A 14,596-nucleotide genomic window follows, 5' to 3' on the forward strand; every position below is an offset into this window, starting at 1 on the left:
AGTCCACAATTAAAAACGGCTACAATGGGCATGTGAGCGTCGGAACTGGAGCAGTGGAAGATGGTCACCGAGTCCCGTTTTCATTCCCATTTTCCTACATCACATGGACGGATAGTCATGTACGTGCGCGCCATTTATCTGGGGAATATGGCACCAGGATGTATTGTGGGACGACGACAAGACTGTGGAGGAAGTGTGATGCTCTGGGCAATGTTCTGCTGGGAAACCTGGGTCTATTTATGTGGACGTAAATTTGACTTGTGCGACCTACCTACACATTGTTGCAGATCAGGTACACCCTCGTCTTGAAAATGGTGTTCCCTGGTGGAAGTGGCCTCATTTTTGAGGAATGGTTTGAGGAAGAGCTAAAGGTGTTGCCCTGGCTCCAAAATTCCCAGAATCTCCAAATTACCCAATCTAAATCCATTTTAACATCTGTGGGATGTTCCAACAACTTCAATCCACGGCAGCTCCACCTCGCAACTTACAGGACTTGAAGGATCTTCTGCTAACGTCTTGGTGCCAGACACCACAGAACACCTTCAAGGGTCTTGTAGAGTCCATGCCTCTGCGGGTCAGCGCTGTTTTGGAGGACCAACAGCATATTACGCAGGTGGCCATAATGTTTTGGCTGATGTGTATACTTTGTTCAAATACTACACACAATATGCATACTACAAAAATAGTGCAAGTAGTATGGTAGTGTACCATTCCAAATAAACACATAAAATGCATGTTGAGTTACACAAACATCACACAACTTCATGGATCCAGAACTTTATTAAACTGATGTTGCATTTCAATATGGGGATGCTGAAATCACAGTCAGTTAATCGATCGCAAAGTATGAACTGAAGCGAAACAGGTGGGAGGTGATTTAGCTTGAACAAGCCCTCTGAGCTGTGAACCTCTCCCCCACAAATAGAAGTGCATTATATAGTATAATAATAACAAAGGATTCAGATTCAGAGACAGACAGATTTCTAACAGGCCTACTGTGTGAAAATGAATCACTGATGGCAAGCTAATGTCATATTGCTCCCCTCCCCTCTTCTCCTCCAAAGCAGGGGGAAAAAACATAAAGAGGACAGATTCAGAATAACATATCTGCATTTAAGCATTATGAAATTATACAAAACAAAAACAATGGCAAATATTGATGTAAAAAAAAATGCTTTTAATATGAAGGCTCAAAACCACTCTTAACACTCTGGCTAGATCTTTTCTTTCTGTAACACTGTAATGCCTGAAAAACACTGACACTAGTGAATTTAGTGCAGAGGAAAGACCGTTGCATTTTCAATCCAATTAAGGCTTTAAAAAAAATACATTCCTATTGGGACGATTGGGAGGAGAAGGGTAAGGGTGCCTGTTAAATTTGATGAAGTAAATAATTTGGAATGCCGCCATCCTTCGTATTCTTCTGTTGTTCTGTAGATGAAAAATGTCCTGGTTTTCTTCTGGTTTCCTTGGATCACCGAATAGCTATTAGCCCAACATCTATCAGTTTCTGAATTTTCTGAGCGATGACGGGGTTCTTTAGGTGACTGGATGGACAGAAGAAATAGGATTTAAAAAGTTTGTAAAAAATGCAAATTCCACAAATTCAAGAACATTTTTGTACCATTACGATTTTTTGCATTTGAAATTCTCATAACAATTAAGTTTCCCCCTAATTCTCAAGAGGAATGCTGGATTACTTTTCATGTTGTATACTAAATAATTGCAAATTATGGTGGTATTGTTACAGTTCTACATTTAAATTGACAGCCCCCCCATCCCCCACCCCCCCAAAAAAAATCTAAATCAGTAACAAGCAAAGTTTCCTAGATTGAAGATATAAAATATTTCCTTTTCTTACTCGCTGAGGGCCTGTGGGTCTTTCTGCATCTGCTCTAAGATCATGCGCATGGCAGGATCACTCATGATCTGCTGCACCTCTGGGTCGGACATGGCCCTCCGCTTCACATCCTCTGGACTGTCGTTACGTGTTGCATGGCTCATCATACAGCGTTGCAGACCCTCTGTGGCCTCCTGTAGTGACAGAGAAATATGATGTTGGTGTAGGGCCATCTTCACCAGCACAATACTCCTAAAAATCTCAGAGATCCATTAGTTTTGCCATACCTTTGAGTTGGAATCGAGATCTAGAGCTTTCTGGTAGACATCCATTGCTTTAGAGAAGTCCTTCATAGCCTCCAGTGCTGCTCCCTTGCGTGTGTAACCCTTAACTAAATAAAGTGAAAGTGGATAGTGTAAAGTTTTTTGCAGAAAACAATAACTTTGTCACAGGGAAGTTTAGCAAACAAAATGTACAGCACTTACTGAAGTTAGGGTCCAGTTTGATGCACTCCTCACAGTCCTGATAAACAGACCAAGAGTTGATGGTTAACAGAGACAAGACAGAATGGTAAACTAGTAAACAACTAGTCAAAGATCTCATCTAGAAAACTAAACATTAAATTGCTCATTTTTATTTATTTATTTTAAACGGTGGTTTACTGAACAAATTGTCTCTGTCTTTGTAATAAATTAAGTTTCTTAAGGATCAAGACATCAATAACAGGTTAAGTAAAATATAATTAATATATATGGCTAATATAGTGCAAATATTTAGCGAAAGCTGTCTCCAGCTGTCTAACAAGCTGTGGACACTGAATGACTTGCCTGAGGTAATGCTATGTGGGATATTATTTACAAGCTGTTTAACTGATGTCTTTCCACCGTTGAAACACTGATTGAACGATTACACGAGATAGATCACGTTTGACTTAGTTGTACTGTATCTTTCAACATAACTGCAGATGTTAATCCATGTTTATTAGGAAGAGATGATTACGTTCACTCGAGCTGCTGCTTAAACTGAGGCGCCTATACAGCGATCTGTCACGCGACATTAAAGGGATAGTTCACCCAAAAATTAAAATTAGCCAATTAGAGCAATTAGCCAAGCTAATTAAATTTTTTGGGTGAACTATCCCTTTAGAGAGCATCAAAACAACATGTTTTGTTTGAATTTCATGATAAAATGGACAGTTTGAAAAATGACACTGTGTCTTATCGAAAGTAACGCAGGGCTTATTGCAATTATTGGTGGTGATTAATGGTGGTTAGGCTACAACGCTGTATTTGTCTTGTACACAAGACACACAAAGATTCGCAGGACAAATACGTGTACCGTTACACCCCTACTTACTATTTGATCAAATAGTAAGGAAGAAAAATTAGTTTTGCAGCACAAGGTAAAGTGAGGTCACCCTCAACAATGGGCTATGGCTGGGCGTGTTCGGTTCACCATGAGAGTATCTTTCAGTTCAAATATCGTTACACCCCTGCTTTCTACCATCGTAATGAGGTGCAATGCGTGGTAATGATCTACAAATTTATGAGACCAATGGTTAATTTTAATAAGAGTAGAGTTCCAACTTATACAGTCTGAATATTAAATTTGACTTTATAAAAATTTGGTTTTTACATTTTTTATAGAGGTTACCATTTTCGTTAATGAAAATAAATGTATATCCGTATTCCAACTAGCTCCAGGTACAGTCAATTCAAGCTACTCTCAAATGTGTATTTCTAAAAGACAGAACATTAAAAAAATGTATATTATATGTGCAGTGCAACTAAATCAGGTGCTGGTGCCACCATCTGTAGATGTTAGTGGCACTGGGGCCAGTGCTCCTAAATGTTAGCCTGGAGCCCTGAGGTGTGATTGTACCTTAAGGGCCAGCTGGAACTCCAGTAGTTTGGTGTAGCAGGCAGCTCTGTTGCTGAAGAGTTTTGCATCATAAGGGTTTCTCTTGATGGCCTCGGAGTAATGTTTCATGGCTAAAGGATAGTCACCTTCAAAATACACACAAACAGAACAATTCGAATCGCACTCTTAACAATTACTATACACATCTCATTTTCAAAATCAGAATCTTCTGTGTGAGGTTACAGCAATGTGGATTTGGTTCATATACACACCTTTCTGGAAGGCATCATTGCCCTGGTTTTTCTCTTCCAGAGCCAAATCTGTATTAATGTAGGCCTGCTTCTCCTGATCCTTCAAAAACTTCTCCGCCTGCAAGATTTCATCGCTTTAATTTTGAGGTGAATTATGACCAGGACACCAGTCTAACAGGAAAGATATATAAGCATATCTGGATTTTTCAACAAATCTCAATGACCTGTTGGCATTTCTTGAGGACGTCAGGTGTGCGATGCTCTGTCAGACTCTTGTTAAAGAACTGGACCGCCTCTTTGTACTTCTCCTGCTTAAAATAGGAGTTACCAATCCTGGCATATGCCCTGCAAAAGGACAGGAAGAAAGAGATTTTGTACATACTGTAAAGCAACCAAAGGTGAAAATGTAAAAGTTGACCTGTAAAACGTTTACACTTCTAATGGAAATCAACTACAACATTCGACTATATCGACATTTAAATTAACATTTATTTTTCAGTTTTGTTCTAGTACAGAAAACGAACTTACTTGGCAACCTGTCTGTAGTCTTCTCGGTTCTCTCTGCCCACATCAATGGCCTTCTCACAAAGCTCTCTGCACTTATCAAAATCCCCCTTTTCAAAATGTACAGCTGAGAGAGTGAAAACAAATCATTTGAATCAGAAGCATCCAGCAGTTGTGTGATTGTGAAGAGTAGTTAAGGTGGCTTCATCCCATTTAAGACTTTTAAAAAATAAACTCACCACCAAACCATTAATTCGCACACTTGAACCAAAGCTAAGTGGAAGGGCAAGAGCTAACAAACACAATAATGAGCATTTACAAAAAGGATGCATTCTTTTTTTGATGCTATGCATCTCACTGTTGTTTTTAAGTGGTTAAATGGTTATTAGAATGAATATATATATATTATTTTTCTGAGATCACTGTGTTTTCATGGGAAACGGCAGATATATCGATACCCGAAACCACGAGCAGCAATGCGGCGATTGGCTGACGGCAAGACAGCAACGTAATGACATATTAAAAACAGAGCATAACACACCGAAAAACTTCTGGACTATTATAAGGAAACAGGCAAGCGACCAAAACGAATATTTCCATTATTTCACTAAAGTACAGAAAATGTAAAAATTTTATTGCATTTAAATTTAGTTTCATTTAAAAATATTTTGACGTCTGCCAAAAAGAATATTTGTCCCGCCAAAGATTTGCTTGATCATTTAAAGTGATCCAAAGCTAGCTTGCTATTGCTAGCCTCTACTGAACTGCACACCCTAGCTTTAACCACTGCACCACATATCTAATATGTATAATTCTTACCTGCTTGGTTTGACAGATAGGTCATGTTGGTGGGATCGTGCTTTAAAGCTTCTTCATAGTGCTTCAGTGCAGTATCAAAGTCTTTCTTCTTATATGCAGCGTTTCCCAGTTCCTTCTCCTTCACAGCCTGGTCAGGGTTGAGGTCAGACACAAGCATTAAGCCACTTCAGTCAGAGCACTACATGTACAGTGATGCTACACCAAACCATGTGCTTTGGCAAAGAGTACCATTCTCTTGTTCTCTGGCAGGTCTTCCTCTTTAGGAGGGGGCGGAGCTGTCTCTTTGGGTTTAGGAGGAGGGTGCGGAGACGGTTCATCATCTTCATCCATGCCAGACAGATCCAGCCCCAGCAGCACTGAGAGAGTGGTCATCACGCGAGGGTCCTGCAGTTTACTACAGTTTAAAAAAAAAAAAAAAAAAAAAAAAAAAAAAAAGGAAACAACTAGAGATTACAACAAATTCTTAGAATATACTAGACAAGGCATGCTAATCACATTTATTGGAAAATATGGCATGTATAGAGTATAACAATTTACTATATACCCAGAGATAGCCTAATATTTGTTGAATATTTACGATCAGAAATCCTGATGTGTGGGGGGAACCCTGAGGACAAACATGCACCTACTCTGTTGATTGTCAGGTGGAAAGAAACAATACCCAATCAGAAAGCGAGATGTGTGAAAGGGATATGGACATCAGAGATGGAGGACCGGCTTGTCGATTTGTGGCAATGTTCAGTCAAAAGCATTCCAAACACTATCATAGCATTTCTTCCTGCCTATCGTCCGAAATGTTTATTCTGATGTCTCGAGAGATTTGAGATTTCTCATTTTCACAGTCGGGAAAATCTGTTCATGTGTGCTGTGGTCTTCTTCACATCGCACACTCTTGAGGCAAAACTGTTAAATCTAGTATTATTTGTCCTCATGTTTGTGGTCTCACACATTTTGAAAATCATATAAGATTTTAAATATCTTTTGGTGTGCCCCCAACATAACTGTACATTCTGCTAAGACAGACGCAGAGAAAGCGAGCAGCGGAAAGGTACAGAGAGCACCTACGTGCCAAGCTCTGAGGGCTTGTTCCTGAGCTGCTCCAGCAACTCCTTGTAGCTGGGGTCCGACAGCAGCGCTCGGGTTCGAGAGTCACCCTCCAGCTTTTCATATAAGTTGGGAATGGAAAATGGGTTCATCATCTTCCTCTCTGAAAAGTACATGACAACATTAGTCACCACAGTAAATCTGAGGATTTATCTATCCGTTTCTTCCCATGCTGCACCACACACACTACAAATAACCATTTATTTTTAGAAAAAAAAGGTACTAAAAAAGAACAAGTGGAATCCTACTAAGCTTCTTTTCTTTGTTTTACCCAAAGAGGCTTGAGAGGGCTTACAGTACACCAGTTTCAAAGGTATATGTGCTTTAAGGCTTATTCAGACTGAGAGTGAATATTTTGACTTGCACAAGGGGAAAAAAAAAATCAGTTGGTAGGGCATTGAATCTGTGGGTAGACAGCGAATTGATTCGATTCACAGGTTTTCAATTTGATTCGATTCACAGGTTTTCGATTTGATTCGACGCGATTAAACTTAAAATTCGATGCGATTCGTATCTGGATGTTTTATATGCATTCATAGGATTATTTAAATGCTTCCCCCAATGTGTCTTAGTCAGGGTGTGAATATCACAGCGGCCTTCCTTCAGGGGGTCAGAGAGTGGTGGGGGGGTGGGGGGGGGGGGTTGGACTTCATTGGTGGGCGATATGATCAAGTCTTATTTTACAATAAGAGTTATATTAAATATTAGTGAAATTTCACAATTATCGATACATCAGCAAAAACTAGTACTAGGTTAACAAATGTAAGAAAAGGGTCCTAAAATAATTAACATAAGACAAGTAAACAGCCAGCAATACAATAAAGCTAATTATGAATAAAATAAAGTGTTTTAAGTTTTTCAGGAAGTTGTACTAACAGTGGTATTCAGATAAGTAATAGCCTTCAACAAAAAAATGTAGTAATCAAATGTAAAACAACGCTGCATAATCTTACTGTGCACTTTAAATATAGATTAATCCTCATTAAATCTACTTAAGTTATTCAGTCAAGATCAGCGAGTGTTATTCTTTTGCCAATTGTTGTTTGACTATCGTTAATGAGAGACTACAGCTTTTATATTAGGCTGCTGTCACTTTAAATGTACAGATCCAATATACTGTTTAAATGCGTTTTTATTAAACTGTGCACGTTTACTTAAAGGAAAAGTTCACTTAAAAATGAAAATACTGTCATCTTTTATTCACCCAATGCTCTTTTAAATAACATCGTTTAATATCAAACACGTCCCGCAGTTCAGCAACGGTAGACTGCCTTTTACAACACGTTTACAATACTTTTAGGGAGGAACGAAAGCGCACTGCTGTGAAGGAAAGGAAAGTGCGCTGGAAGGAATGAGGCAGCAGCACAATAATCGATTTGACTTGATTATCTTGTTTTCATAATCATTGTAAGCCAAAAACGAAAATAAATAGCGATTAATCGCACTGCCCTAGGTACCTGTACTGCAGAACGTCAGGCAACGTCACATTAAATGTTCAAATAAATCTTGGTTAGCATAAAAAAAAATATTTCCAAAGCAGGAAAAACCCTGGCTTTGTGGTAGTTCTTCAAAAACTATGGCAAAAGGATGAAAACATTCTTTACCTGCTAACCGTGCTTCCATGTTCTGAAGTCCCTCCTTGAGTTGCTGATTGGACGGCTCTTGACGTAACCCCTCCTGATAGGTCGTTTTGGCATCCTCTAGTCGCCCAAGAAACTCCAAAGCAGCAGCTTTTCTCGAGTAACCCTTAAAAAAAGACAGAATACAACATATGGAAAATGAAGAATGGCTCTGGAAGAAGAAGAGAGCTGGGCTGTCACGTTTCCTCAATTAAAGTAGAGTACTCGATTTAAAAAAATCCTCTATTGCGATTTATCCATGTCGAGTAACCGGCAAAATAACGGAAGTGACGCCTTCTACGGACGTGAATCCATGAACCGCATTATTACACCGTTTTCTAAGACTACGCAATATATTAAAAACCATTTACAATCATAATATTGCATAGTGCTATTGTGAAATAACAAAGGCTGAGACTCTGTGGCTTTGTTTACACGGAAACGATCTGAAGAGAAAACGCAAAAGTGGCGTTGCGTTATCACTTTTTATTCTGCGTTTAGACGAGTGTTATAGGGGGGAAATCTGCGTGCATATGGTGACGCAATAGTGTGTGAAATTCGATGTAGTATGCACTCCATGCGGCTAGGTGGCAATGTGAAGCACTGCCACACAACAACACTAAGTCCGTTGGCCTGCGTACAACCTTCCTTCTACTTTTCTCCTTAGTAGCGCGAAATCAAAACATGGCGAAGCGAACAGCAAAAAGACTCTTGTACGTTTATCAGAGCTGCTAGGGCAACTTGAAGGTCGACGTATGGAAATAATCCGACATGTTGGTTGTTATTTTCCTGTACCTGCGCATTGCCTGTGACGTAAATGCGCACACGACGAGAGCCACCGTGAGCAGATTTGCGTTTTTACCCTTTAGATGGGAACACGACGGTGGATCGTTTTAAAGATTTCCACTCTGGAGGGTGGTTTCACTTTTTTGCATTTTTAAGCCCCAAAAACGCCGTCGCAGTGTAAACGAAAGGCACATCTGATAAAATATTTTTACGTTTTCACCCGCGAGCATTCTTGTGTAAACAGGGCCTGAGAATATATGGATTTTTTTCCCCAAAGAGAAGCACAACGCTTTAATTATTTACATGCGTGCAGATAAATAAAATACCTCAGCTCCGTTGACAGTAAACTCTGCTCCACGTAAACTCAAACGTGTTCTCTGCCTGTGCTTTTTGTTTAGATTTCCAATAACGTAAGGCTGTTGTTCATTTGGATCCATTTTTATTACCACAACTTTTATCTGATTACTCGATTAATCGATGAAATAATCGGTAGAATACTTGATTAATAAAATAATCGATAGCTGCAGCCCTAAAAATGGTAATCTATCAGGGCGGAATTTTTTTTATTTTTATTTTTTTTATTTTTTATTAACAACTCACCTTGCCCCAGTCCGGTTTGATCTTTATTGTTTGGCAGGCATCTTTCAGGGCATTGTCATAATCTCCCTTCTTGGCATAGGCGGCAGAGCGGTTGCTGAAGAGGACGTGATTGGAAGGGTCTAACGCCAGGGCCTCTGTGTAGCACTTAACCGCCTCCTCAACATTTCCTGCGCTCAGCGCTTTGTTACCTTGATCTTTCAGTTGCGATACCTAGAGACAAGGACAGATAAAAAAACATTTACATCATAAAACGTCAGGATAAGAACAGCAACAACATTTAGCACTTAATTTAACTAGAAACATGCCAGCTGCACCAGCAGTGCTTAAGTTGCAACGTACGCGATACTAAATATTTTGCACCATTATACTTAGTTGAAATGTCACACTAAAGCCGTGTGTCCCCAAAGCGTTTTTAGCTGGCTGAAAACGCTAGACGCTCTGCTGAAAACGCCTAGCTGTGGGCGCTTGAGAGCGGTTTGGCAGCGCTGCATTTTTTCAGTTGAGACGATTTACAGGTTGACTGAATTGCATCAATAAGCACTTATTTCAACTGCCAAAATTAATTTTTTTTAGAAACATGATAATCTTAACATTTACTTGTTTAGAGAGCATTGTGAATAAATTACTTTATATTTTTTTTACATTCACACTTAAAATGTAAATCAATATCACTTTTTTTGTACTAATCCTTGTTAACTTCAAGTACAGTTTGTGAATGTTATTTACATATAGGCTAATACTTTAGTATCGTATTTCAAAGGAAAACTGTTAGATATGCAAGGCAAAAGTATCAAGGATAAACTGATGTTAGGCGACTATGCATTAGTTTACGGAGAGCTCACGACCTGCTAGCTATGTTCTGTCTTAAAGCCAGCATGAAACAGAAGTAGCCCCGCCCCTTTTCAGCACTGCACTGGTTGTGTTCAGTCTTCGGTTTGTATTTCCACAGCATGAATGTAAAATTTTACATATTTATGAATGAACCGCTCGATTTAAAATCTTCCCAGTCTACTGACATTTATGACATCCGCATTCAAACATTACAATGCTCATGATAACTTTTTTAAAACTCTTCAATAAGTAAACCTACTTCAACAGCTATTTACTCTTCGACAGCAATGCCACAGAAATATATAGAGATACCACAAAAACGGAAGTTCAAAGACAAAGCTCTAAAGACAGCGGCACTCTTCCATCGGGAATGGATTGGATTGTTGGAATTTGCTATTGGTCGAACTCATGTGAGTGACAGGTAAATAGTGCTACATTTCATAAAATAAATAAGAATTGTCAAGTATGATTTTATGGTGACTAAAAACAAATGGTGCAACCAAATAAAATACAAAAACTAGCTAGAAGTTACTAAGACGAACTGTCTAGTGTGAACTGGTTAACGGCTGGAGCAACCCTACCTAGGAGTGTGTTGGTTTTTAAATGACCTAAACTATATTCTTTTAAATGGAAGCTCTTAGAAACAGTGAACTGTGTGAGATGACACATTCATTGTGTTCAGGTGGGCAGCATCTGTTGTTGAGATTTGATAAAACGTCACAGCTGATGTCCCGGAGTAACAACTTACATTCAGGCAATTCTCCCACTTTGCAACACTTCTCTCTTTTTAGCATTAAATTATATAATAAGGACAAATAAGAATTGTATAATACCAAGTGAATGAAAAAAGACCCTATGGGATCAACTTTTTCTCTTTTTTTTTACAACACTTAAAGGGATAGTTAACCTCAAAATTGTTCAGCAAATAAATCATACAGGTTTGGAACAACTTGAGGGTGAGTAAATGATAACAGAATTTTCATTTTGAGGTGAACTATCCTTATAAGCATAACGTTAATAAAAAAATAAATGATGTGGTAGAGTCCTATTAGAAATGTCCCATTTTTGTAACGGTAACCGAATTATGGAGACTTCACAATGCTATACATATTTCTAACTTTGATTGGAATGTCATGTAATATCATTTGAAAGAAAAGATAAGAAACGCCATCAGTTTAGTCTTAGCACGAGTAACGTTAACTGAATGAAATGACGTTCCGCCCTTCACACACACACACACACACACACACACACACACACACACACACAGAGACGTCTCTAGATCTGACATGAGCTTATGCTAACTTGCTAACTGATGGAGAAGATCGACCAGATGAATAAACCTGCATAATTTACACAGAACAGATCTATATTTATATTATTTTTAAGCTAACCATTGCAGATAAATGGTTCGCACAGGTCGGAGGTTAAAGCACAGCGTGACATATCCAGCTGCTAACGCGTTGTTAGCCAGCTAGCCATTACTATCATTGATGCGGTGTATATTGAGCTACACTGAATACGTCTTTAAAACAAGCAAAACACTTATAACATTTGTAACAGTTTATTTTGCACAATGATTTAAAAAGTCACCATCTTCGTCATAATATATAATACAGGCTTTTCTAAGTTATACAAGTTACTTACTTTCTCCATAGTGGGCATGAGGTTCCAGAATCTACCAAGACACTAGCGTCGCTCCGCCTCTCTGCCTATTATCAATGTAGCCGGGAGATGGGTTGCCAGGTATTGTAGTTTAACCCCATCAGTTTTATAGGTTTTATGTAATGTCACGATGATGTACATAATTGAAAGTAAATTACATTATACAAACTATTCGTAGGCACACATTCTACCACATTCATACTTATTGTAATTTGTGCATTAATTCATATTTATATCACATAAAAGATGACATTTGTAATTATGAAGCAAAATCAGTCTCCAGAAAATTCTAGCACAAATGTACGAATCGATGCGGAATGCTTGGCAACCGAATGAAAGAAACATTTGAGAAGTAGAAATTAAGAATGTTACTTTTCTAACCGTAGAAGCAGCGCTGCCGTCTCTGATTGGATTAACGGTTGATTATTGAAGAAACGAGCACTAAAGTTGGTGAGAAAAGTAATGCTGAATGTTCTGAGGTGTTCTAGAATTCTCTTCGTTTCTATATCCTCCTGAGACCCAGAAAAAAGTTTTTTTTCATTAAGTATTTTTTCATTTGTTTCATGAGTTTTTCATACATTGTTTAGAGCATAAGAAACAAATAGAGAATTATAAAAAAAATTTTTATATGTTTTATTCATATGTTATCCTATGTCCTCTGTAGTGGACAAAGTTATAAAAAGAGATGAGATGACATGTATTGGCAAAAACAATGGGATTTTGTCCCCATTCAACACTAATTTTTTAGGTTTTAGGTTTAAAAAAAACAAAAAAAAACTTTGTATAACGGAATTAAATGATATACAATTTTACTTTATGCCTCATGTGGGTAAAATGGAAATAAATGTGTAGTTCTATTCAATACAATGCATCAATCTGTACACTGTTTCAAATTTGCATATTAATGTGTTCTTGGGGCAATGTGTAATGAAAAAAATGTAATAATGGGAGGCAACATTTTCATAATAATATTTAATATTTCATAGGAATATTGATAGATAATTACGATCAATGACGATTTCTAGAGACCGTGGTGTTTAGCGTCACGTATGCATTACCTGAACACCGTACACACACATGTTGGGTTTTCATGTTTTAAATGGACCTTCTATAGACATAATGATTTTTTATACTGTATACTGTGTATTCTATACCCTAATCCTAAACCTACCCCTAAACAACCCTCACAGAAAAAAATTCTGCACTTTTACATTGTCAAAAATCATCATATAATATGATTATAAGCAGTTTTCCTCATGGGAACCAAAAAATGTGGGGACATTTTGTCCCAGTAACATAAGGAATCTGTCTACATTATAATCAGTATCTGTCTACACTATACTCAGTATCTGTCAACACTATGCTCAGTATCTATCTACACTATACTCAGTATCTGTCTACACTATACTCAGTATCTGTCAACACTATACTCAGTATCTGTCTACACTACTCAGTATCTGTCTACACTACTCAGTATCTGTCAACACTATGCTCAGTATCTGTCTACACTATACTCAGTATCTGTCTACACTACTCAGTATCTGTCTACACTATACTCAGTATCTGTCTACACTGCTCAGTATCTGTCTACACTATACTCAGTATCTGTCTACACTATACTCAGTATCTGTCTACACTATACTCATATACTCAGTATCTGTCTACACTATACTCAGTATCTGTCTACATTATTCTCAGTATCTGTCTACACTACTCAGTATCTGTCAACACTATACTCAGTATCTGTCTACATTATACTCAGTATCTGTCAACACTATACTCAGTATCTGTCTACACTACTCAGTATCTGTCAACACTATACTCAGTATCTGTCTACATTATACTCAGTATCTGTCTACACTACTCAGTATCTGTCTACACTGCTCTGTATCTGTCTACACTATACTCAGTATCTGTCTACACTATACTCAGTATCTGTCAACACTATACTCAGTATCTGTCTACACTACTCAGTATCTGTCAACAGTATACTCAGTATCTGTCTACACTATACTCAGTATCTGTCTACACTATACTCAGTATCTGTCTACACTATACTCAGTATCTGTCTACATTATACTCAGTATCTGTCTACATTATACTCAGTATCTGTCTACACTATGCCATTTTGAAGTGCGGTCCACTTCGTGAAGGGGACGAGGGAAGTTTATATGGACAGACCCTCGTTCCCTCGATTTTGACCGGGGGAGCGAGTCTACTTCATATGTACACTTCAGGCAGTTCCATATACCAAAATGCAACACGATTGTGACATCACCGCAGATCTCGTCTAATCACCACCACTAAAAACAACTCTATGATATATTAATTACTAATTAGAATTTTTTAATATAAAACAACCCAAACACACTTATATACATTTGGATGCTGCATTTAACAAATTCTTAAAGGGAAAACATTTGTAAATAATGAATCCAAATGATTAAGGGCTTAGAACGTTCCAGTTCAGCCCATTGCATTTTCCGCCAGTAGTGGGCACTCGTGCAACGTAAGCAATGACGCACATCCGAGTGAACGAGACGGAGGGAAGTTAGCGAGTGAAGGGCATGTCAATTTTGGACTGGAACGCAGCCTAGTTGCTTAACTTTACAAAATGAGCCTACAATAGCAGACATAAGCCCTTTTAATTATGGTCCATGTTTTGTAAAAAATGTTCTCGAAACTAAATGAAAACGTTTAGTGAAATTAGAAAATAT

General features: G+C 38.1%; 1 protein-coding gene across 1 annotated transcript; it reads right to left on the bottom strand.

Annotated features, from left to right (window-relative positions):
- Positions 1–761: 761 nt before the first annotated feature.
- Positions 762–11,970, bottom strand: stip1 (stress-induced phosphoprotein 1). The gene is made up of 14 exons (XM_077206648.1): positions 11,862–11,970; positions 9,384–9,593; positions 7,983–8,124; positions 6,340–6,481; positions 5,503–5,668; positions 5,275–5,401; positions 4,480–4,582; positions 4,176–4,296; positions 3,973–4,069; positions 3,722–3,846; positions 2,326–2,362; positions 2,128–2,231; positions 1,862–2,034; positions 762–1,547 (listed from the first exon to the last, which is right to left on the bottom strand). The coding sequence occupies exons 1-14, from the start codon at positions 11,877–11,879 to the stop codon at positions 1,475–1,477; spliced, it is 1,638 nt and encodes a 545-aa protein (XP_077062763.1). The 5' UTR covers positions 11,880–11,970; the 3' UTR covers positions 762–1,474.
- Between the last annotated feature and the right edge of the window lie 2,626 nt (positions 11,971–14,596).

Source organism: Siphateles boraxobius, unplaced genomic scaffold (genome assembly GCF_051911475.1).
Source record: "Siphateles boraxobius isolate OS27281-9 unplaced genomic scaffold, OSU_SipBor_1 56, whole genome shotgun sequence".
NCBI classification, from domain to species: Eukaryota; Metazoa; Chordata; class Actinopteri; order Cypriniformes; family Leuciscidae; genus Siphateles; species Siphateles boraxobius.

Coding starts and splice junctions, on each gene's coding strand:
- stip1 (XM_077206648.1), bottom strand. Junction 6,482..7,982: donor CATGGAAGCACGGTTAGCAG/GTAAAGAATGTT, acceptor TGTACTTTTCAG/AGAGGAAGATGATGAACCCA. Junction 4,583..5,274: donor CTATCTGTCAAACCAAGCAG/GTAAGAATTATA, acceptor TCACTCTCTCAG/CTGTACATTTTGAAAAGGGG.